The sequence below is a fragment of the Dendrobium catenatum genome, unplaced genomic scaffold, assembly GCF_001605985.2.
Source record: "Dendrobium catenatum unplaced genomic scaffold, ASM160598v2 original_scaffold_43371, whole genome shotgun sequence".
NCBI classification, from domain to species: Eukaryota; Viridiplantae; Streptophyta; class Magnoliopsida; order Asparagales; family Orchidaceae; genus Dendrobium; species Dendrobium catenatum.
The window spans coordinates 406,263-432,733 of record NW_021361827.1 but is presented as its reverse complement, the minus strand read 5'-3'; the positions used below and the strand labels follow the sequence as shown (position 1 = coordinate 432,733).

The 26,471-nt window shown below is 34.3% G+C and overlaps 1 protein-coding gene across 2 annotated transcripts in view; it reads right to left on the bottom strand.

The window, feature by feature from the left end:
- LOC110092069 (protein EXPORTIN 1A) overlaps nucleotides 1–26,471 on the bottom strand; it is a 42,820-nt gene that overhangs the window by 3,491 nt on the left and 12,858 nt on the right. For both annotated transcript variants that reach the window (XR_003699490.1, XM_020816425.2), the window contains exons 12-25: nucleotides 24,627–24,734; nucleotides 24,454–24,552; nucleotides 23,536–23,730; nucleotides 23,145–23,204; nucleotides 21,919–22,029; nucleotides 17,330–17,427; nucleotides 17,134–17,242; nucleotides 9,643–9,708; nucleotides 8,387–8,485; nucleotides 8,206–8,286; nucleotides 8,003–8,092; nucleotides 3,715–3,800; nucleotides 3,511–3,591; nucleotides 3,211–3,393 (exon numbers count right to left, since the gene is read on the bottom strand). Coding sequence is in view for 1 of the 2 variants with exons in the window: in XM_020816425.2 (XP_020672084.1) it covers nucleotides 3,211–3,393; nucleotides 3,511–3,591; nucleotides 3,715–3,800; nucleotides 8,003–8,092; nucleotides 8,206–8,286; nucleotides 8,387–8,485; nucleotides 9,643–9,708; nucleotides 17,134–17,242; nucleotides 17,330–17,427; nucleotides 21,919–22,029; nucleotides 23,145–23,204; nucleotides 23,536–23,730; nucleotides 24,454–24,552; nucleotides 24,627–24,734 (1,466 nt within the window). In the remaining variant the exon portion in view is untranslated. The remainder of the gene's footprint in view (nucleotides 1–3,210; nucleotides 3,394–3,510; nucleotides 3,592–3,714; nucleotides 3,801–8,002; nucleotides 8,093–8,205; nucleotides 8,287–8,386; nucleotides 8,486–9,642; nucleotides 9,709–17,133; nucleotides 17,243–17,329; nucleotides 17,428–21,918; nucleotides 22,030–23,144; nucleotides 23,205–23,535; nucleotides 23,731–24,453; nucleotides 24,553–24,626; nucleotides 24,735–26,471) is intronic.

The window sequence follows — 26,471 nt, the reverse complement described above, 5'->3', positions numbered from 1 at the left end:
TAAATAAATCACTCTAACAGTGGTTGAGAGTTTAACTCCAACATCAAATCTCTCTAAATTTTTTTTTTTTAAAAGGCCTCTGGCCTAAACTTGGCTCAAATGCTTTGAGAGCTGAACCATGAGCCAAAAAGTCAAATTGACATTGTTTATAATTGTGCAATCTAAGGCATGCCTCAAGCTAAGGCACACAGAAATGCCTTAAGGCATACGCCTCACATTCAAGTGAGGCGTTTACCTCAGTCATGTGAGGTACACCTCAAGGCATTTATAATGAGGTGTATGCCTAAATTTCTCTATTATGCTATCATGGCATTTTTAAATTATAAACCAAAAGCCCAATTAACATTATAATTCATAACTAAACCTATTTCATTAAAAAAACAAGAACCGATAACCACAAATCATTCACAAGCACTATGCTGCTTAGGAGCCACAGCTACAACTATGTCCTCGCTATCGCTACTGTGCTACCACTAACCTTAACTGGTAGCTTTTTCTGCTTCCTAGTTTCTTCTCTTATTTATTTCTTCATTTACAAATTTTGTTTTCTTCAATGTTCTCCATATTTTATTGTGTTTAGGAGTATTTCATTTTAAAGTTATTTAAAAAGTGTGAGAACTTCTGCAAAGAGTTCAATGGGACGTCTGGGAAATTATAGAAGCAAAGTGTCAAGCCCAAATTTTCAATAGTAGCAATACACATCTTTATTTACATTAGATATTTGGTTCTTATTTGAAATGTTATCTCTATTTTAAATTTAAGTCTTTGTTTTAGGCTTTTTTATCTTTTTGCCCCTAAGGGTTGTTTTAGTATAAATAGGGGCGCTTTGTATTGTTTCAAAAAGAGAATGCATAATAAAAATAATGTCCAGATTTTATGTCCAAAACAGTGAGCTTTCGGCCCAGACAGCAAGAAGTAGCAACGGTGGAAATACCCATGTGCTGCTAGCCAGCGGGTCCAGGTAAGGGAGATTGCAGAAGAGGTGACCAGCGGGTTAGGTGGAGCCGGTGGGTGCTGGAGAAGGTGCAGGAATTCAAGATCTCTTCCTTCTTGGTATGTTTTTCTCAACAATTAGTATCAGAGATTTGTCAAAAAAGAACAAGGGGAAGGAGAAAAGTCTTTCTTGAACTCAAGAAGTCGAGTTTCTGGGCAGTTTTTGGGTAAACAGCAGGAGAAGTTTCCTAGGCTGTTTTTTCCCTGGACAGGAGTGGAAACTTTCTTGGTTGCTTTTCCCTTGACAGCAAGTGGAAGAAAGGTTTTTCTGAGCTGTTTTTTTCTCTGGACAGCAGGTGGAGGAAAGAAGGGTGACCGGCAGTGGAAGCTTTCTTGGCTGTTTTTCTGGACAGCAGAAGAAGGTGGACCGCAGTGGAGCAATTTTTCTTTTGGCTGTTTTGTGTACAGCAGCTGATCTGAATTGCCGGAAGCAACATTCTTGAAGGAAGATGTCCATGACGCAACTTAAATTTGAGAAATTCACAGGTCTCACTGATTTTAGCCTATGGAAATTGAAGATGAAGGCTCTTCTAGTTCATTAAGGTCTTGATGCAACCCTATCGGAGAAAGGGATCTTGAGGATAGAAGAAAAACTGCACAGGGATGTGCTTAATAAGGCACATAGTGCAATCCTTTTGTGCCTATTAGATGAAGTTCTAAGAGAGGTTGTAGATGAAGGAACATCAATAGAGATTTGGAAAAAATTGGGATCTCTATATCTCAAAAGCTCTCTGGTCAATAGGCTTTATCTCAAGAAGAAGTTGTACACCTTGGAAATGGATGATTCCAAGCCGTTGAAGATAGCACATCTAAAGATGATAGACATGTCAAGATAATCATTGTAGTAAAAATAAGGATTGGAGAAGAAACAGAATCTTTGATCCATTTTTTGTGAACATTGAGGAGAATAAAATAATTTTCCCTTTATGTGTCGCTGTTGTTTATGATCATACGGAATAAAAAGTATTATTCCTAAAATGATCTTTGTACAAGAATATCCCTTTATGACAGTTGAACATAGATGACTTAATATTTTGATGAAATCAAGGAACCCCAACAACCGCAAGATAGTTACTATTAAAGAAGAATACGTGTTGGTTATATAGTTGAAAAAGAAAAACTTAAAAAAAAAGCTCTAAATTTAGTGAATAGAGTTTCACAAATAAGTGACATATAGACTTCAAGCCAAGCAAATGATTATGAGTTTGACCATATATTAAATGAGTTCAGATTGTAAATTTCAATCTAGGATCATTAGTTTTAATTATTATATCCTAATCTATATCTTTCATATTGTTTACAATAAATCTAACATACCAAAAAACATGTTAAACCTAGGTATCTCAATATCACATATTCACATCCACTAAAATTGTAAATCATATGCTTAATGTACCTCTAAAAAGTGTATTTCTGTTCTTTAATAATCTATTCCACTCATTAGTCCATAAAAAACCTTATTATCAATATAAAATCAATTTATGAATTCTCTTCAAACTTCTACGTCAATTTTATTAATGACCCAGCTATCTTATCTTACATCAATTTTGGTTGAACTAAAGAATTTCAATTTTCCTACCTCAAAAGTCTATCTCAAAAGATTACCAAATTAGCACAATTTAAATCCCACCAAAATAACCTCAGGCAATAATTTATTTTGATTGTTTCAGTATATCTTTACAATGCACATTCATAATAACTATTTTAAGCTATGTGATCAAAGTGTCTGCTGCAATTAACTGACAATCTTCAGAAGAACTTAAATTCTTTATCATACATGAAATTAGTTTTCAAGTCATATTGCAATCTCTTTTTTTAGTGCCCCAATTCGTTTAAGCAAGAGCCTAGGCTCAAACTTCAGGCAACTATATCATCCAGATAGCACCTAGTGATTTTGACAACTCTGATGAGTGACTACTTATAAAATTATCATGTAACATGATTACAAGCTTATGCATATAAGCAAAAATAGTATAATGTATTTAACGATTATAAGCAACTGTTCTTTATAATACGAAACAAAGTAATTCCTAGAATACCTTCCTCAAGGTAGAAAAGGTCAATGAAAAAGCATAGCATGGTTGCAAATATAAGGGAAACAATACAACTTATTTGAGGCCTGCATACATATGTACAGATAAATAAGCCGAAACAGAAAACTTAGCAGCTGATTACGAAGCAACAGAGAATAGTGCAGGGTTAGGAACATGAGCATACTTGTTTATAATTGTAGCAAATAGTGACAAGACTTCGGATTCCCTCGCATCAGGTACATTTCTTGCATAATCACCAAGAACAGGATCCATCATTGGAGGTACAAACTGCTTTCCAATTTGAGGTTGATCTTCAGCTTTGTCAACAAATGTTTCAATCAACTTAAGTGTTTCCCGTTTAACTGATCTGTTTAAAATAATAAATAAAAACCAATGGCTTAAACTTATAAAAAGAGAACTGAAAAGTATGAAAGACACAAGTGGCAATGGCTCATTAGTGGTTGAGTCTTTTTTGCAAACTAACCGAAGAAGTTTCACAAAAGATGTTCTCGAAGCAAATGGCCCCCCTTCTGCTATAGAGTTAGATATTAGCTCACTGTACATTCTGTTGGAAGAAGATGAATGGTTAAAAAAACATTAACAAAAGCAAATTATAAAAGTAATTTCATCTCTCTTCACTGCATGAAACCCGCTGAAAAGAACCCCTAAAAGAGATTTGATGCTATACCTATATACTGTTAGCATGTCCAAGAATATCAATGTTATTTGTGGCAAGAAAAATGGTCCCAGCGAACTAGCAACACTTGTGTTTGTCTGCCAGATAAATTAAATTAAGTTAATCAAAAAGGACACACAATGTCAACAAGTACTATAAAGATGAAGCTAACATTAAATGTTTATGCCCGTATACCCAAGTCAATTGTAACTAATATATTTTAGATAGAGCCGTATTCTCAACCAAATAGTAAGAATTAAACATTCATCTGCATGAATAAGCAAACTAAATATAGTTTAGTGTGCATGAAACTGATGCAGAGCTGTCTAGCAGCTGAAAGAAATGTTGTTGGTTTAAAATATCAAGTCTGTTAGCTCTCATCCATAGGCTTCAACTTTTGACTTGAAATAAGTTTGGTCACTAATATATTTAGTCCAACTTCAATCCATTTGTGGTTTCATAATCCCAAACAACTGGTATTGCAACCTTGGTTCGGTTGGGGATGAGTGGTTCATGTGATTTATGGCTCTCATGAATCTTAGTTACCTTTCCAACATAGCTAGAAAAGGTTCAGGAGAGGTTGACTCCCACACTGCTTTCAATGCATTGAGTTGGCTCTTAATGCATGATACTTGATGGTGTTGAGAAGTTTCAAATTCAAGTGAGAATGATGGTTGATGCGATGAGCACTTACACGAGAGATAGACTGTTCAAGGCATGTCATACTTAAAAAAAGTACAAAAGCATTCTTATTATTTCATGTTTGAATCACTCAATGGCCAGAAAATTAATTTCTTTCTTTTTATGTTCGCATTCTCGACATTCAAAGGGTATCAATAGTTGTAGGCTCTACTAAAAAAATGCTCGGGCAGGAGTCTAACTTGAAATTTGGTGGATAGCAGAAATTTGAAAAACAAAGAGTTATTTGGGGAGTATTGTATTGTAAATATACTTCATTACACTAGGTATGTCTCACCCACTGTACCCCACATTCTTAGTAGGCCATTTTCTCTTGAGAAACAAACATAAGTTGCATTATCCTGGCATAACATAAGATGAAGAACAGATAAACAATAAACTACATAGAAGATACAGCAATCTTCATCTAAATCAAAATTGGCATGATCACACGTGCGTGCCATCTATTTGAGCTTCAAAGTTAATCTTGAGATGATACTTGTCAGTAGCACAAAACATCATACACTCTGGCTCAAAAATAGCAAGGCACGCCCTAAGAATGACTGTTGTTGCAAGGTATAAAAAATAATTTAAAATAATGAGTGTTACTTGTGTTTTAAGTTCACTATAGCGCATGATGCAAGTAACTTGCACTATTTTACTTATTTCATGATAAATGATGACGATGAAACTATTTTTGTTGAAGGAGATGAAGGTAATCAAGAAAGCTAATATGAGGGAGTAATGATGAGGAAATTAAACTCTTTTGATTTATGATGATGATGATTCATAAGATGACTAGATTAATCTCACAACTAAATATTTGAATATCGCATGTTAACTTATATTTACTGCTAAGGTTAAATATGATTGAAAGAGAACGCAATTTGAGGAAACTTTTTGCAAGCATATTATTAATAGTGAAAATTGTATAAACATTGTCTCAAAATTTGTCTTTAGACTGCATAAATTTGAAACCTGAAACATAGCTACAACCATATAAAATAGCATAAGTAGATAAAACTGCTTGGTGCCTTAAATATATATATATTTAGTTCCTATTCAATCAGCTACCTATTTTGATAGAATATGGAAAGCTAAGTTGTTCATGGCCATTTATTATGTAATTCGGGACAGACATTGGCTTTATAATTTAAATGCTATTCATTTTAAGAAATCTAATAAATATGCTTTTCATACTAATGAGAGGAGTAATTTTTGAAAACTAGAAAACCTAAGAATATGTATGATATTTAGAAAAATTAAGCGCTCCCAACGAAGGGAAAACATCCTTACATATTTTGAGTACATATGCAATTGAGAAAAAGAGTAAGTGATAAATGCCTTAGTAGCTATGTAGTTGAATCATGTAGAGTTCAAGATCATGGTTTTGTTTGTTTGTGTTAATCAAATGTTGGATGATTTTCAAGATATTTATGCTGATGAACTTTTTAATTTATTACCAACATTGAGAAATAAATAAGATTGTGATGTAGTGCATGGATCATCATAACGTAATTTTTCATATTATAAGAAGAATCCAATAAAACAAGAGCAACTACAGAGACAAGTTAATAAATTACTAAAAAAATTATCAAGTAAATTACAAGTCCTTGCGCTGTAGTTGCTTTACTTTGATTTTAGAAGATGGAAGCTTTCATCTATGCGTGGAGAGCAGAGAAATTAACAAAATATCAATTAAATATGTGTTTTCTAAACCTCATTTGGATAATATGTTGGGTATGATAAATGGTGACATGACTTTTTTTTTTCGAGATTGATATGCACAATTATCCAGTCAAAATGATTGAAGATAAGAGAAAAATATTTTAAAGAATAAAAATGTATTGCCTTTTAGATTATATTTCAAGGCATATAATTGAATAACAATTATTTCTTCCAATATTGAATATTGTGAGTGCTAGTAAAATGTGATTGCTTCAAGTGATAGAAATGCGACTACATAATTCCGAAGGAATTTCATACAACTGAGAATCCATTACAATTATTTGCTAGTTTTGCATGTTTCAAATTTCACGTGATTTGTTTAGATTTATTAGATCATCACAACATCATTTGAGTTCTAATACTCGTATTTATTATTTAAAATAAAGAAAGTTTTAACTTATTTAGCGGACTACTAATGTATTAATACTTCTATTTCATTGCATGAGCCAGATTCATTACATCACAATAGTTGCATTAAGAAACCTAAACCCTAAACAATCATGCATCATGACTGCTTTGCCAACATAGTTTACTTTCAATCTAATTGTCTTTCATTAATTTTCATGCAAGACAACAAAATAATAAAATATTCTACTTGCCTTTTAAGGTATGATTTATCTTAATGTAGGTTTATTAAAAAGATATTCATGTTTTTCTAATATTTGCATTAATTTTAAAATAATATGTGCCATGCTATGCATGGCTCAAAAGGACATTGTTTCATGATGTGTTATTCGCTATCATCATTTATGCGTGGGTAGACACCTAGAAGCTCTCATTCCCTAGCATTTAAGGGATCTCCTCTTGCTTTATGTTATGCTAACGTCATTGTTTTTGTGAATAAAAGTTCCATTCAAGAACTCCCTTTATGTTATGTTAATGTCATTGTTTTTGTGAATAAAAGTTCCATTCAAGAAAGCACAGTCCCTGATCTCCAATTGTGAAGATTGAATGAACTGATTCATGATTTCTTCTATTGTAGTGTTAGTTTTATACCTTTCAATCTCCAAATTTCATGATTGTTAATACGTGCATCTAAAGCAGATTTAGAGTTGGATTTGCATTAAGTTTACTAAATTAATGCTTACATGTTATATCAAGTTTATTTTAATTATCATATCAAAACCAAAGAAATATATTTCAACTATCCTTCATGTGTAATTGAACTGCTGCATTTTTGCATGCCAGTGGACTCAATAGTACCTTAAATCAGAGCCAAGGTTAATATGTAATTTTTTCAATACTTGAAGGAATGACAGTTCTAAAATAGTATAAGCATTTTTCCGTCAAGGGCAGCAAAAGTTCAGCTGTACTGAATTGCTTAAGTGCATGGCAGCTTTTCAGCATGAAAATGGATAAACTTCATAAAGTTAATGTCAAGCACCTTAATCAGATTACGAATATAACAACTCATGGTCTAGAATTAAGTGATTGAAATAACATGCAAATGATAAAAATTTATGGCAAGCTTTTCCTTGCCGACCCAGATCTATAACCATGTAAAAAATAACGACTGCAGAAAGAAAAGCGAATTAGCAGCAATTATTCAGCTTCTTAGTAGGGAGAAACTACAAACCACTTTATTAATCAGTTAAACAATTGTAAACAGTAGAAAGTAATACTTCCACATGTTAAGGAGAAAGAAAACTTGTAATCACCAAATCAAATAATCAAAAGGATAAATTAAAATGAAGAAAAGTTCCTATTGTGATCCAAAAAATAATCACTAACGAATTAGGGCCAAATCAAGTTAAGCGAAGTGCATACTAAATAGCAAAAATTGCCAAATCTGCAGAGCAAACTTACCCACACGCCCTACTATATCAAGAACAAACAAACTAAAGAAACTTGGTAATGGCCAGGAAAAACAATTACTCAGTCACAGGTTGCAAACCTGAAGTATATTAAGAACTGTCCTTATTACATCTTGATCTTTTAATATATCAACACTCCTACTAGCCTGACCAATAATTTCAGCCCATCTCTGTATCAAAGTACACACAGACATCAAGAAAAAGTAGTTAGAATTCAAGAAAAATATTAAAAAAAGGAAATTTGGGTAGGAAATGGTTGCAGTGAGTTGGAACGTTTGCCAACCTGATTAGGAAGATCCATTAACCGCTTCAGGTATTCATCTCTTCTAGCAGGATCGGACTCTGCTTGAATCATATGCCCAACCTGAGAGCAGAAAGAGACATAAGCAATGAAGTTTAAAAAGTTGCTAAATGAGCAAATATCATAAAAGCATTGGGCACAAAATAAGGAAAATCCAACATACAGCTTCATAAAATGTATGAATCTGATGAGGCTCAAGATCTGCAATGGTGGATGCAAGGCTTGAAAGAAGTTCCGATAGAAATGGCTCATTCTCGCCTACCTGAGATTTACCAAGAATAGACATTAATAACAAGCAATTCCAAAAGTCACATACTATACCAAACCAGATCAAGATATGGCTACTTAATAAACCAATTAAAAAAATATTAAATATCAGGAAGAAAAAGAAATTAGATTTGGTAAGGGAAAAGAAAAAAAAAACAATTTAAAAGAAAAAAAAACAATTTCGAGGATACACAGAAAAAAAATGAAAAACAAAGCTGTCAAGCAAGGTTAGATCACTGACAAATAATTTCAGATGAGTTTGAATCCATGAAATGTTACACCTAAAATAAACACAAACTCCATTGTGTGTAGGACGTTATAAACTATGGTTAGCTATTACGGATCTACAGTGAGACACCAAAAATAATTAAAATTATCTTAATTTCGACAACTATTCGATACTTCAGATAAAAAACCGAACAGAACCTCAATGCAAATGACAATGTTTGACTCGGTAATGATTTGATTGCATGCCAGCACAAGCTCAAAAAAGCCTCGTCATATTTCTTCGTTTTGTGCTTCCACAATGTAATGACACGATGTTCTAATACCCTTCTTATATACTAATCTCTGATGTCTTCCAATTTTATTAAGCTCAATTTCCAATTATCCTTAGAAGTTAAATGAGGCAAGCTTGAGCTACAACACTCAGTGATTTCAATTTTGAATCAAAGGAATGACAATTTGGGCCTGAGCTGGGCTTTCACTTGATTGAGTTCAAATAAATGACAGCACTAAAAGCATTTCTTTCTTTCTTTTTTTCTTTTCTTTTCCTTTTGAAACACAAATGTATTCAACATTTTTCAGTGTTGCACCCTGTAAATTCATCAACAGGAAAAAAAAAATTGCAATATTTTTTTATCAACAAAACAACTGTAGTCTTCAAATTTTAATTCAAGCATCCTCCTGAAAAGCATGTCAAGATGAATAGAGCATCAAGTTTACAAGTAACTTGAGACAAAAATTAACGCAAATTTTTCAGAATATCTTGCCAAAAAAACTTTTTATAGAACTTGTTTTTTTATTGTAAATGTGATGGTACCATCAAAGAAGTATAAAAAACGATAACTTATGAACAAGGCCACAATCTTATATGGCAATAGATTCAGAAATAAGATTAGACAACAAAATACAGAGTAGACAATAATATACCTGGGTAATTATAAATTTCCGCTTACATTTCTGAACAATTTTAAGAAAAGTATCACATGCCATATCCTGAAAGTAAAAAAAAATGACAGAATATAAATTCAAAATCATATAACTATTTTCTTAAACTAAATCATAGATATAACATCAGGTATAATTTCCAGTAATAGTCGACAAAAAAAAAGGTTCCAAGAAGACATCTCCATGCACCAAAAATATCATAATTCAACAAGAATTATGAGAAAACACATCATGATCCATATAAAAGGAAGCACCTAACAGACAAAATAATATCGAGCATATGAGCAAACAACCCAGCACCATATAAGATAGTAATTTAGAAGGTATAACAACAGCAGTGAGAAAAATTAATTACATAACAGCTTTAAGAAGACTGTAAAAGCTCTCAAATGTTACCCAACTATTTATGTACAACATCATGAATCATTAATATCTGGTGCGGACATACAACCGCCCATGCCTGTCCGAGGAGCTGAAGATCGACGACCGAAATCACTTTGTTTTATTTTAGTTTATTAAGTGTATTTTGATTTAATTGTGCAATTTCCCCTCTTGTCTTATGCCAAGGGGAAAATGTGTCTTTTAATTTCTTTTGAGGCCTATATATAGAGACCCCTTCTCATGTATTAGATATGATGGAATTATAATAAAAAAATTTTGTGTTTTGCACTTGTGTTCTTTGAGAAGAACGTTAATGAAATCCCTATGGGAGGGAGTCGGAGTTTCCACCAGCCGCAGGATGGGTCCAAGCTCGTGGCATGAAGTCCCTTGGAGAAGGGTAATGTAGTACCCGTCAGCCGCAGGATGTGTCCGGGCTCTTGGTTGTATCTTTTATATTTTGTTTCTTTGTTTTTGCTCCTTATTGCTCATAGTCGTCATCTTCATCCTCTTCCTACTTCCACCAAACCGGACTTAGCTCCACCACCTCTCACAGCCAAGCCACAAGCCGCCAGCCATCCCCTTGGTTTCCTCCCCTCTCCACTTGTCATCAAGTCTTTCCTAAATTAGTTTTCATATTTTAGGTAATTATCTTAATGATCATATTCAAATTTATTTAAATTTGAATAGTTGCCTAATTTCTAAACCTATTTTAGGAAACTTACTAATTGATGAAATCTTTTCATGCCAAATTTAGTTTATTAATTTAAGTTGGCATTGAATGCCTCATTAATTCATCCCCTCTCTTTCCCTCACTACGCCTCATGCTCAATTTAGAATTGGATAAATTTTGGACATAATTTTGAATTCTAAATACTTAATTTGAAATTCAAAATGTTTCCTAATTTACCAAATCTATTTTAGGAATGCTCTTAAATTAAATCTATTTCAAATTCAAATTCAAATTGGATTTATTTAGTCACTTTCCTAATTCCTAAAGGCCTTAATTAAATAATCCAAATCATCTCCCCTATCTCCTCCATCATCTTTAAACCGCCGGCCCTTTAATAAATCCCCTGGATTTATTTCCTAATCCTCTATTCCCACTTGGAAAGAATTTAAAACCCATCCTCATGACCTGGCAGAAATTCCCCTTGATGCATTCACCTCATTAAATCTTTCCAAACCCATTGTTCTAAATTGGAGATCACGTCAGGCCTTCATCCCCTTGCTCGCCGAAACTTCCCCATACATGTACTCTCGTTCCCTACCACAAATCTCTTCCCAATCTCCATCTAACGGGGAGTTTTCTACCTTCCTAGGCTGCAGCCAGAGAATTTCAGCAACTATTGTCTTTCCAGTGATGTGAAGCTTCAAAGCTACTGTTTTACAAGACCAACCTGCTGTCCATCTATTCCTTTCAGCCCAAACTGCTATACCCTCGATGAAGAAGACTTCCTTTGCTATTTGGCACTTTCCCAGACTCAAAACAACAAAGTCTCCCATAAACCCCATACCGCTTTACATCAATATCGCTTCCAAGTTAAGCACTGTGATTAAAGTTAACCATGGCTTAAAAAAATTAATCAACAGCTTTACGCCTATGTACAAAATTAATTATTTCTAGCTCATAAGTTAATAGGTAGATAAGAGCTGAAGGACAGATGCTTAATGATCGCAACAAATGGATTCAAGTACAAAAAAGATTCTCAAATCCATGATATACAAAAGAGATGTCATGGTTTGTTCATGGCCAATAACAATACTAACTCCAAGATTTATAAGGCCATCAACAATCAGACTTACTTAAAAAGCCTATATCATCTTAAGGAATGAGTAAAAAAGTAATGTTTTTTCATCTAGAGCAGTGATGAACAAATGAATGTTTGATTTATAAAAGAAATTAATTCAAGCACACAGGTTGTTATCAAACCCAGGATATACAAAGGAGACTGGTTTCTTTATGGTCAATCTCGTAAGAAATCTAAGAAAGTAATATGTGATGCAAATATTTTTGCTTTTAATGATTTATATAATAGTTTAGATACAAAGAATGACGAAAGATATATGTATAAGTTAGCCAAACAAAGAGATATAAGTAGTAAGGATTTAATTCAAGTGAACTGCATTAAGGATGAAGATCAAAAATGCTATTATTAGAAGACAATATTCAACAAAGGTGGATGAGATATTTTGCTAAGCTTTTAAATAAAGATTATGAGAGTACGATTGAATTTAGTGACCTTAGCACCTTAAATGAAAATAAAGAATTTTGTTTTTATAAGCGTAAAAGTAAAACCGAAATTAGAGATGTTTTAAAGAAAAGGAAGTGTTAAAAAGCTGTTGAACCTGATGATATTCCAACAGATATGTAGAAATGCTTAGGGGATGAAGGAATTTCTTGGCTTACTGAATTTTTTAATATTATTTTGAAAATTAAAAAGATGCAAGATGAGTGGAAAATATGTGTTGATTCCTATTTTTAAGAATAAGGGTGATGCACAAGGTTGTGTGAATTGTAGATGAATTAAGTTGATGTGCCATACTTTAAAATTATGGGAGAGAGTTGAGGAGCATAGGTTACAACGTGATACTAATGTTTATCAAAATCAATTTGAATTCATGTCAGGTAGGTCTAAAGATGAAAGTTATATATTTATTGAGAGGTTTGATGGAAAAGTATAAAGATAATAATGAGGATCTACATCTGATATTTATTGATTTAGAGAAAGCATATGATAAAGTTTCAAGAGAAGTACTATGGAGAGTTCTAGAAAAGAAGGGGATTAATAATATTTATATTCAAGTCATTAAGGATATATATGCAGGAGTTGTTTTGTGTTCAAACACAAGGTGGTTTGATAAGTATTTTTCAATTTCAGCTGGATTACATCAAGGATCAACCTTAAGTTCATATTTTTTTTGCTTTAGTCATGGATGTTCTCACTAGACATTTGCAAGAGGTTGTACCATAGTGTATGCTTTTTGCTGATGATATTCTTCTTGTTGATAAGGCTAGAGAGGCTAGAATTATGGAGGTCAACCTTAGAGTCGAAAGTTTTTTGTTTGAGTAAATCTAAAACCGAATATATGGAGTGTAATTTTAGTAGTAATAGATCTAGTAGGGGATTATAACTTAGGGTGATCAAGTCATTAATAAGAATACATGTTTTATAAATCTTGGGTCTATTGTTCAGAGTAATAGGTGAAATAGGTGGAGATATTATTAATAGAATTCTAGTTGGATGGTTGAAGGGGAGGAATGCACTGGGCTTATTGTGTGATAGAAAAGAGCCCCTCAAACTTAGAGGAAAAAGCTATTATAAGATAGTGGTGAGACCTGCAATTTTTTATAATGCAAAATATTGCCCATTAAAAGAAAAGCATAATATTAAGTTAAGTGTTGCAGAGATGAGGATGCTCAGGTGGATGAGTGGCTTTACTCTTAAACATAGGATACGAAACGAGCATATACGTGAAAAGGTTGGAGCAGCTCAAGTTGAAGATAAAATAAGAGAGAGTTTCCTTATATGGTAAGGTCACATAAAACGTCAACCTTCTGACGCCCAAGTTAGGAGAGTAGAAATATTATATTTGGCTTATGTTAAGAAAAGTTGAGATAGACCTAAAAAGGCTTGGTTAGAAAATATTAGAAATAACCTTTCTTTATTAGATTTAAATGAGAATTTGACACTTAATAGGGCACGATGGAGAAAAAGAATCCATGTAGTCAACCCCACGGAGTGGAAGGCTTGTTGTTGTTGATACATCTTGTTCCAAAATGACAACAGCTGCATGAATTCTTCTAATTACAATTGTAATTGTAATGTTTTCTTTGATGCAAAAACTAGTAAGTACAAAACAAACCATTCAAATTTCACTTGGATAAATATGTATTGGGATTTTCGATCATTGAAAGACTATGGGCTCCAAAAATTCGTGTCCCGGTCCCTCCGCGCCTCCTTTCTCTTTTTCAGGTTGTCGAGCAGAGTTTTAACAAATATGTTTTGAGGCAAATTTTCAGAAGACATACTGGGTTTTGAATAAGACATTACCCAAATATTTCACCCTCATTTTTTGAGGACTTTATTATCTGAGTTCAGGTTTCCTATAGACGCAAGCCCCAATAGTTAATTACCCCTCTTGATAACGAGAGAGATCTTTAGATTAATAAGGCTAGTCACCAAACAGATACATAGTATCCGGTGCTCTGTTTAAAATTGCGCAATTAGAGGCGCGCCTTTGCGCAATTCCTCCCAAAAACGCCTCATAACCTACGCAATTCTGTGTCTTTAAGAGGCGTACGCCTCACTGGGACTGAGGCGCGCCTCAGAGGTGCAATTGCGCAATTCCTGGTGAGGCGTACGCCTCTCTGGAATAGGGCCCACTCACTTAAAATGAGCCATTTTCTCTCCTTTTACCCGATAGCCTTCAGCAAAGAGCAAACCCGACATTTCTCCCTCCCGCACGCTCCAGGTCACGCCTCAGAGATCCCGCACGCCGTCGGCCTCCTTCCCGCCGGCGCCGCCTCTCTCCGGCAAAGTGGAAACTTCCGGCCGCCCTCTAGGAGTACTCCACATTGGATTTTAGGTATTTTTATTAAGTTTAGGGATATATTTTTCAAGTTTAAGAAAAACTAGGGTTTAGGTTTTTTTATTTTTTTTTAGTGTATTTGGTTTTTTGCTTTAGGAGACATGGTTAGAGGTAAAGAAAAGACGAATACGTCATTGCGGAGGGACCCTTCTTGGAAGTATAGTGTACAAGTTGACATTGGCGGCGGAGAGAAGAGTTATGTTTATTTGAGGACCCATTAGTGTGATGATGTGTCGTCTGATAATGAGTGGTTCATAGATGATGAGACAGATCTGTCATTATCAAACTTACAGTTAGAAGATCTAAGTGTGGATGTCTTGAGGGGGGAAGCAGATCAAGTTGGCACATCCACTAGTACTACACCACACACATCCACTAACTCTGCAACACAACAATCAAGTAAAGGTATTCCACAACTTCTTATATGCTATTACATTACATTTATGTCAAGTGAGCAATGAACATGAATACATGATAATGATCTTTTCTCTTAATGAACAGGGAAGAGAAAAGTGAGTCATGTTGAAGATGAAGATGACATGGCATTCATAGATACAATTGGAGAAGAAGATTCACTTGAAGACCCATTTAGTGATGGGATATGATTTCATTTTATATGTTTTTTGTATTTTGGGAGTTTTGTTAAACTAGTATTTTGTGATTTTGTACTTTGGGACATGATTTTATTGCATCTACTTTCTTATTTTCCACTATTTTCATATATCATTTAGATGTTTTTATTGTAAGGTACAACATTGCTATTATTTTCCTGCTAAAATCCTTAATTTTTCATTTACGCAATTCTGTGTCCGTGAGGCTTACGCCTCAGACCGCCTCGAGGCTTACGCCTCGCCTCACGGACGAAAACCGCCTCGAGGCTTAATTACGCAATTTTAAACCTTGATCCGGTGTATAGTAGTAGCATGATTAGGTTTTTGAAAATTTAACATTTAAAATTAGAAATTCGCCACCTTATACTTAAAGTGGATGGTGGGGGGATGATTATAGACCTGATCAAGATCCTATGGTTTCGTCGTCTCAGTTCATCATGATCCTTAGTCTACTTGGTAAGAAGAGGTAGTCGACCCAACCTGACAAAAGGATCGTTGTCGGCAGTCATGGTTTGTTTCGTCCAAGGGTACTAGTAGACCTAGGGTGAATATTTGTCTAAGGAGATAAATTTGAATCCACCTTAGCTAACAGAGGACTTTGTGCCCTATCGGTCATATCAAATTGATTCATTGCTCAATGATTTCATATCATTGGAGAACATACGGGCTCTAACCATGGACGTAATTTAATGGTACAAGATCTGATAACCCATATGGATCATGGGTCCCTGAGACCCTGGATCTCTTCACTTCTACACCAAATCATACCCTCGGTCTACTGGCACACCTTAGGTCAGACAGTCCAGAGTAGTTGTGCTGGGAGACATTACACTATGAGGTTGAGTTCCACATTAGGCGGTTGATGTCTCTCTCCATTGTATGGACCAGAGTGTCGTTGTCTGAGCTATAAGAGAGAGTTAGCAAACGTCGAGCGACGGTCAATATTGCACATGACCAATTTGACAGGAGCATTGAGACTTTGAGGAGACACCCATGCTGTAGACTTTGAGGAGACACCCATGACCAGCGAGATAGAGGGGCCGTCATCTCTGGTGAATGACCTCTGGAAGTGCATCAAGGGAGTGCTGTCTCGAAAGAATGCCTTGTAGGAGGAGTGATTGATAGGATCACCTCACCAGGAGAGAGCAGCAACGCCATCAGATGTTGCATTAAGCAATGTAAGATGCTAAGGCGTACTGACTCAAGCAGTAGAGGAGCATAATACTGTTGAGGCTGAGTACAAAACTTTAACTGAGATCGTCGCACAACGGAGGGATATATAGACTCGACTCCTCTGACATGTCTTACCCTCTCTTCTTTCTTATGAGATGTACTTAGTTATTTCACCTCTTAGTTGAACTTTGCCCGGAGTGTGTTGTATGATCATACATTTATTTTATAGAGGATTTTCTTTCACTTTTCTCTCCCTTGTCTGTATTTTAGTGATGTTGGTAAGTTTGCATGAGATTTTAAATATTTATTTGGGGATCTCGGCACGCAGCGTAATATCGACCCAAATAATATTTAAAATGTCCCTTGCCTTTGGAGAAAGTTGTGAATGTTGTTCAGAGTTTTCCCGAGCTTTGCAAGTTCACCAATTAGCAGGACTTCGCCGCCTCAAGCCTTCTATAGTTGCCTTCAGCTCAGGTGCGCCCTCTTCTTATGTTCTATATATGTGCCATTATGTTTTATAGGATGTTTATATTTTACATTGTTAATTCATCAACATATAATTCTTCAACGCCATACTATGCACCAAGCTGCTATGGCTCAAGAGGACCCATACACTATAATGCTCTATTCACTGCAGATAAATATGATAACCTTTAAATTCCATTATGATTAAGCAAAAGTTTAAAAATAGATTAAAAATTGGGATGAAAAATATCACCTGAACTCCCGGATGAGTCTCATGCATGAATTCAAACAATTTGTTCACAACTGTTTTCAGAAACTTCCAATGTGCCCTTAAAAATCTTGGATATTGCCCAACAACATACCTGGTAATTATCAATATATCAGTGAGTAGGGCGAAAGAAAAATCAGAAAGAAAATCAGAAACAATTAAAATAAGTAAAGATTCACACATGATATTGCTAGCAATAACTGCTTTGTTATCTTTTCCCTTGGTAATTTCGCACAAACTCAGTAAGTCCCTGATGACCATCACGAGAAATCTATTTTCCTGTCAAGCATGATTGCTATCAATGAGATGATAATAGCAAATTGTACTATGAATGACTCAAAGCAAAATGAGAAATAAAATTTTGCATACATGGCCATTTGAATGCCCTTTATCAAATTATAAATGGGTATGGAAATGAAAATAATAGAAGTATCCATGTTTATAAGAAAATAATGAAAACAAAAACAATAGGTGACAAAAGAAAGATATCTAGTAAAGAAAAATATGGGTTATGGATTCTCAAGCACAAAAATTACTGCAGATGTACTTCTACAAGTGGAACACATAAAAGCTACAAGTTGGGCCAAAAAAATTCCAAATAAAATCCAAATATTAACATAAATAAAAAAATAGAAGGTTCACATTCAACCTTTACCCTAGCAACATAAGAATTTTCTCTGCTTGACCCAATATGTTTAAAGAAAAAAGCCAGTTGTCAAAATGTAATATCCCTACATACCGATGATTGCCCAAGATATGTTCCATTAGCATTCATTAGTGATGCTGGACCATTTATTATACAGATCCAATTGTGTCATCAAATAAAAATCGAACAGGGATGGCATAAGCTGTTGCTTTAGATACGAGTAAAAATGCTTTTCTTGTTTCGTACACACACAAAAGAAAAACAAACTGGCTGGTTTTGACTTTTAGACAACTTTCTTCACCAACCATTCCAATTAGAAACGTAATGACAACACTCCACAGACCATCCACATCTTCTAGTTTAATCCAAATTGTTTTGGGTGTGTGCATAATAAATAATTCTCAATCATTCATGTTGACTATTGTAGATGATATTAATTCAAATCAAAAGCCTTCTTCACAACATAAACAAATATTAGATTTGGTCCACCCCATCCTTTCTAATATTTTTCACACTATTTCTATCTCTCAACCTTAATGGCACAAATTATGTACTCCTATAATATTATAACGAAGAAGCAGTACTACAACAATCTTTATACTTATTTCACACACTAGACTTCCTAGGTCATATTTTAATATTCTCATGCAGAATAAATTTGTTGGTCATAAATTTAGAAACCTTCTTCACCATCCATTACAATTAAGAAAGTACAAGCATCACTAAATTAGAACATTCACGTCATCTAGCTTCAACCAAATCATTTGGGTGTGCAATCTATGAATCCTTCTCATTCATTCATACTTCTTGATTATTGCATATGATGTTTATTGAAAGTCATCCAAAACTTTCCACAATACTAGCGTTCATCCACATCTTTCCTTCTCAATATTTTCACACAATTCTGCCCTCAAACTCATTGGCACAAATTTTGCACAGTGATATAAATGTCGATCCTATATATGTCTATAATCATAATATTAGAATAAAGAGGAAGGGCATCTCCAACATTCTTTATATTCATTCCAGAAAGCATCCATCCTAGTTCATCACACTCAACTTAGCCGCTTGCATTTTTTAAACAAATGTTTCATATAACATAATCAATACTGTTGGGATTCCATAATATTCTACTCACCTCCAAAATATTCTCTTATTAGATGGCACACACATGAACTCTCTTTTAACCACACAACTTTAGCTCTCCACTCTTTATGTAATAAATCATAGTAATTAAATCTACCTATGACAAGTATAACTAGCAGTATTGATTGAACAATGTTATTTTTATTACCATTAAATTTGCATAAAAAATTATTAGTTTTTGTTAAGCTAATTATAATCCATAATCTTCTAATTTTTTGCCTAATTTATTTGATTTTTTTAATTTCAAAAAAATGACTCATTGAATAAGACCACGTTCGATAAAAAAAATATAACATGAGATAACATTTGAATAATTGTTTTAAATGCATCCACGACTAATACAAAAGGACATGAATATGCCAATATGTCATTGAACCCTAATGCAAATCTCCTATAGGAGAAAAATTCCGATAACAAGAGAGTAGGACCAAATCTTGAAAATTGTTTCATCATAGGAAACCTTGATGCTTTTATGTTTCTTAAAAAACTTTTCAGATTAATACCTGCAGAATAAATTCTCATAATAGTTGATCATGAACCTCTACACGGTAAAGAGAAAACTATATTAAGGTTTTTTTGTTGCTCTAGTTTCTAACTAATTATTAGATTTAAACGAGAATTTGACTTTTAATAGGACACAATGGAGAAAAAGGATTCATGTAGCCGACCCCACGTAGTGGGATAAAGGCTTGATGTTGTTGTTGTTGTTGTTGTAGTTTCTAACTAATTACACAGGTTGATCGATTAAGGCCAAATTTGACTTGTTAGTTATGGTTTGAACCTAAGATTGAGTTCATATTAGATCAAATTTTGATCTTCTAATACAAATCCCTATTCCAAAATATAAGCAATATATAAACAAAGATACATGCATGATAAATCCAAAGATGCATAAATGTAATTAGAATTAAACACAAGGATATGCATAGAGAACACATGTAATTTACTACGATCTTAATATAACTTCAATTCAATCCAAGCCAAACTTAATCCAAATTTGATTCTACTCAAGCTCAACTTTTTTGTCAAATTGTTGATTTCAATTTGAACTCAAATTGACTCAAAAAATTGATCCAATTTTTTTTTGGCCAATTCCTGAACCCTGTCCTCATTCTCCAACTCATTTGGCATTCTTTTCATATTTAGGATTTCTTCAAAATTTCCGTAAGCCACACTGATTCAATCTCTTTTAACTTCTAAATAGGAATGGATGCCCATATAACATTAATTTTCTACCTTTCTTCTCAAAACTAATTTAACTTCTTTTTTTTCACTATTAGTCGGTTCTATAATAGTCCCCTCACTTTTTAGTTCATATAAATACAATTTTTAAAGCTTTAATCAGTAATGTGACAAAAAAAATTTGTTCTTCTTCCTTAATGTGTTTTCCATTAAGCATAATCCAATTAAAGTCACTTTATATAAATTAATCTGATCAAAGTTTATGAAACTCATTTTCCTTCCTTTTCTATTTTATTAATTTCATTTTCACCTTTCTTATAAATCAGATCTCGCCAAACCTACAAAATTTTTCACGTCTCCTCAAACAATAGTTTTTCCTACAACCTCCAAAACCAATATGATCAACAAAACAAGAAATAGGCATAAGCTAAACAGCCCTCAAGATCTAAATGACTCAATCAATCCACACCTAAAATTGGATTTTATATTTTAATTCAATGGGAAATCATCCCAAGTCGACCTAGCCTAACTACAAGAGGGGATGGGGGTTGGGTGCATCAACATGCCTGAGCTATCATCCTTGTTCTAAGGAGTGATGGAAATATCCAAAGACCACAGTTCAATTAAGGAGGGATATAGAAAAAAACACGTCAAAATTGTTGTTAAAGAATGAAAATGCAAAAGAGAAGACAATCAGAATTACAATGTATATAAAGAAAAAAAAATAAATCTAATCTTTATAATGCAAAAATGTACTTAGCAAACCTAAAGATGTATTCCATACCAAGGCATATTCAAGAACGTGTATATCATAACTTGAAATGAAAGAAAAAAAAAAGTATACAAAGGGATGCATCTACCACATATATGAAAACAAGAGTGATACCTATAATTTAGCATTACTGCTTATACTCTGGTCTAGTACATGGTTAAAAATTAAAAAAAAAAAGCTATAGAGATATTTGAGGAGACCATACGCATTTCTAATTATGACAATAAGAGCTTAACTACTCAAAGCCTGTGACCTGTGATGCAATATTTACCAAGTAGATTACAATACAAAGGAGTTAACCCCGAATACGCATAAACAATATCTTGAGGGCGGTTATTTATGTTTAAAAAATAACTTGAGGGTAGTACACATCGCATTCTGCACCATATCCAAATTCACATTTTTGAAGCAGCCCTAAAGAAATGGGACATTTCATGTTTACACAAATAATGAAGCACAAAGCAGTAGACATTCAAAACTCTAGTGCACAAACAATGACTCTGCAAGAAATGTCAATAGTCACCACCAATCAAAGCTTTCTAACCTAAAATGCACTAGCAACAAGTCTTTCCCACTATAGCACACTGGTTATGGGCTGAGATTTCTCATCTAAAAACACACAAAAGCAGCTCCAGTCTTGGCATAAAGAAAGAATCCCTGGTCTCGAAATTTTTTGTCTCGTGTCATCATATGGCAACTGAATGATGAATCAAACATGAGATAACTCATATTGAACCCCACGCCAAAAGCAGGAGCACCCAATGGATGGAACCCTAAGTATGATTGATACAAGTGATTTTTTTTTTACAAGTGAATTTTTTAACATTAAAACGTACCCGAAAAAAGGTTTAATATGTCCATAACAAGATTTATTAACATTTCTGGTTTTGTTTCGTTTCAGAACATGGAGAGATTAGTTATTTGTTTGGCAATTTATTAAAGTGCCTACTATGCACTAATTTTGGCAAAGGCAAAGGTAACCAAAATTATAATGGAAAGTAAAATTTTGTCAAAGCAAAAGTACCTGTTCTTCCATCATAGATCCAGATATGGATCCAATTGCCCAGCATAAAGTATTCAAGTTGTTCCATGCCCAGTCTTCGCCAGTTAGTTGCTTACTTAATTTCTTCAACATCTAGAGTCATAAAGAACAGTCCACAAGTCGTACTCAATCAGCTTAGGCAGAATGAAATGTTTTAAATTTTGATTTCAAAATAACAATAAAGGAAAAGTCAATAGTAAGATTGTTTATTTCTTCAATATAGCAGGTCATTCAAGCAACTTAACCATCAAACAAGTCTCAATAGCTAACCCATCACTAAATGTAATCAATCTAATTTTCTCAGGTCAAAAGACACGGTGAAAAATAAAAAAATGAAAATAAGTCTAAGAGTTTTGTGTGGTTCTAAGGGATGTAATGTAATAAAAAATACAATAGAGTAGAAGTGCTCCTGGGCCTATTTCCTAAATTTGCATAATGAAGTCATGTAACAAAAAAGCATTAAGAAAGCTGAAGTATCAGTGAACCCAATTCTAAACTTATAATAGTGATCACAAAGGACACATACTTTCTTTGCAAGGAAAGGGTCTGTCCAGTCAGACAAAAATAAGAAAAGCACTAAATAGAACAAATAATGTCTTTCTCATGCCCAATTTAAAAGAAAAAAAAAATGTGACTTGATGGTAGCATCAAGTGATTACATATTCATAGTACTTGTGGATACACAAAGGTTTCCTGACTCAAAAAATAAAAAATAAAAACCAAATTAAGAGCAAAAATGAAAATAATATAGCAAATCTAATAAAATGTATCACCAAGTCCTTAGGCATTCTTTTTCTAGATGATTGCCCCTTCAATGAATAGACTGGAAAGAATAACAGCATATGAAGTTGGCATTAGATTGATTTATTAGACAATCAGAAATTTTAGACACAAACTTAGAATAACTGTGAAAAAAAACTATAGAAGACAAGGGACTCAGATAAGCACAATAAAACAAATATATCTAATGTGATTTTACTAGAAAAGAAATGGCAAAAATCATCAAGTGATAAATAGGATTATGCATCTACATATATACGTTGGAGTTCAGTGCCATCCAAAATTAAAACTATGTGATGATGGTTCATGTTTGCAAGTAGCAACTAGCAGTCGTGAAGTACAAAAAGAAAAAAAAAATCACAAAGTGTTTAATTTCCATTAAAGATGCAGTTCAGGTAAAATGGTTTGCATGATACAAAAGAGAGTACCTGTTGTTCAGTATCCTCATGGTCAAGGTGTGTCAAGTAGATCAATGTTTCTCTCATGATCTGAAAAATTCAACCAAACTGGTAAGAAATTATTGAAACAATGGAGTTTTAAATACAAACAGGAATGAAACTCTTAGTGACCTCAGGTCCAACCAAAGCAATAGGAAAACTAGTATGAAATACAAAATTTCCTTCATCCAATAAAAGCAATTAACCATATACAATAACAAATTAAAACAAGAATTGGAACAGTAGCAAATTTACAAATTAAAACAACTATTAGAGAACAAAAAACGTTTAGTAGACTTTCAAATTTAAAATCTATTATAAGAATGACATTCGCAGCATATCTTGAAAAAAAAGAAGATTACAAGGAAGTTAGAAACTGAACCTTATATTGCACAAGCACATCATTGTCTTTCATTGTTTCTCGAACAATATTTCCATTTTCATCTTCAACGATCAGAACTTCTTCAGGTTTTGCCATTCGACTAATCATAAGCATTCTTAGTTTTGAAAGTGGAGCAGCATAAAGTTGACGGCGCAATAGGACTTGTGAACCGAGACCATCAACCATGCCAGGAACCTATAGAGGCTTAAAATGAGACAATGGTTAGCAGTCTAAGAATTAAAAAAGTAAATTAAATTTTAAATATGTGCGAATATGCCTACCTTCTGTTCACAGGAAAAGCAGTTTACTTTAATATAAGCAGCATGGCCAAAAAAAGAAACAACAAATAACCTTTACAAATAGAGAAATACACCAACTTGCATGTACACAAGAAAAAGCCAGCATAAAGTAGGTGTCAATAATAGAAGGAAAAACAGTTCAATTTCAAAAATCTGAAAATAAGAATTTATTAGTTTGCACTCAATCTAAAGCAGTTACCTGCAATTAGACAAATTTCAATTAATGCAAATAGAGCATAAAAAAAAAACAGATGCAAATACTTATAAATCAAGGAGGTTTAAGCACCAGCAGAACAGTTCAACGGCAAATGATAAATCCGTTTTGTCACAACGCTAAACAGAAGGGATATAAAGGTTTTATGACATAAATAAACTCTTGCTAGACAACAAGCACGTTTTGGTTTCCAAAATCAACTTGTAGCCATCCATAGGTGTTAAAGGAATTTTATGGATTTTTTTCCCAAAAAAGGAAATTATGCAATTTGGTCCTTACGATAGACAACTAAAAACTCATAAGGGAAGAAGCATAGCACTTAATACAAAATTAGTCAAGAAAAAAATTTCACTAACGTAACTCAAGTCAAAATAAATATCAGGGAAAATTTAATCATGCTAATACCTGGAGCCCAAAGATACTTGCAGCAAGAGAAGGATTATCCAACGTGTTGTGAGCCTCAAACAACTTCAGGACTAGTAAATTCCAGTAGTCCAAGCAAACCTGCAAATAAGGAGATTGCGATTGAACTGTTTGCACAAAACACATGTGGATGAAGCATAATACCAATCATTTACCTTGAAAACTTCTGTCTCATCAACATATGATACACCAATGAGATATTCGAGACCCAATAACAGGGCAGTCCTATTCTCATCGGCTGCTTCTAAAATTTGAATATGGGACTGCCAGGGAAAACAAGAAAGTTAGATGTTGCTTACATGGATGAGACAAATCAATTTTGATAATGTAATAAAAGAAGAGCTATGAGTAGGCATTGCAACATCTATATGATTTTCATCCTACCAAACTAATAGAAGTACATATCAAAAATGGTCCCTAGACTTTTTAGGAGTGCCATTTCAGTCTGAACTTCTCTAGCAATTCAATTTAATGGCTCAACTCACCAAAATTTAACCAAATTGATCCCACCATGATGTAATCAAAAATTTGGGAGAGGGTCCCAAATTTTTTATCACAAAAGAAGACTCTTCCTAGATAAAATAAAGACACAAATATACCCAAAAGATATAAAATACAACAAATTAGACAAATAAACCAAAACAACTTTACTTTTATAAAATAAAATGACACCCTTTACAAACGACGCTTACAAACGACTCAAACAAACTTATATAATAAAAAAAAACTAAACTTGCTTTGCCTTGAGAAGAATGATACAGGTGAGGTGGCGAGAAGAAGGGGATTAGAAGCCAAGACGAAGGAGAAGGACAAGCGCGCAAGCTTTCCCAAGGAGGAGAGGAAGAGAAGTTGGACAAAGCTTGCAAGCTTTTCCAAACAACAAACCCGCAGGTTTAGGCTCCAAAAATCACTCACATAACCATCCTAAAACAACCACAAACTCTCCTATATATAGGTACAAAAGAAGAATCTAAACAGCCATAAACACATTAATAAAATCTATTAAATTAGGGAATAAGAAATGCCAACAGCCACTTCAACAATTCCCAAACAGAGAAGGCATCCACGGGAAACCAAGCGGGGAACTCACGGAACCAAGCAGCCCAGCACAGAACCAAGCAGGGAACAGAGGAGCCAGCCGCAGGAACTAAGGGGGAAGGCACGGGAATTCTGTTGGACCGGGTTTGCAGGCGGGGCCTAGACCCGTGCGGGTCTACAGGCGGAGGAAATAAGGGGGGGGGGGGAATTGGCTGGAAGAGGGACCCCCCACTTAAGTGAGGGTATTTTGGGAATGGGAGGGGATTTTTGAATGGGTATGAAGGGAGCCTTTAGGGTTTAGTTTTTGGCATTATGAAAAGTGTATTCTCTCTCTTATTTTCTCCTTAGCCTCCTTCTTGCTCTTTTCTAGGGTTTTCTTGTGGGAGATCTTGTTCTTCTCGAAGTGGACAAACTTATCTTGTTTTCTCTTGGTTTTCTTATGCAAATGTTTTAACTTCTCATCTCAACCCTCTTGTGATTGTTCTTCTTTGGTTTTGGTGGAGAAATTCCTCTTTTTGGGGGAAAACTAGGGCAAAACCGAAATTGTCTAAACCTAAGGCGTATCAAGTTGGTATCAGAGCTCTTGATCCTAGACGGCATGGCGTCAAAGAAAGTGGAAGTTTTGGAGGGAGAGATGGGCCAATTGAAAGAGGAGGTGGGTGAGAAACTTTCGTCGATGGAGGGAAAATTTTCATCCCTAGAGGAGAGATTTGGGGGAATGGAAGAGATGATCCGAAAATTGCTAGAAGCTCAAGTTGTTCCATCAAACCCTAAGGAAAAAGGGAAATCTCCGGTGACGAACCAAAACCCTAACCCTAATTTTCCAATTAGGGAAGAGGGAGTAAATCAAAGCGAAGATGGCATGCAAGGGCAATGGCCAAGGGAAGGAGGAGAAGGGTCTGGAGTAGGTGGCCCTTGGGGAATGACCGGTGGTCAAGGGGGCCGGCCATACATGGGCTCGG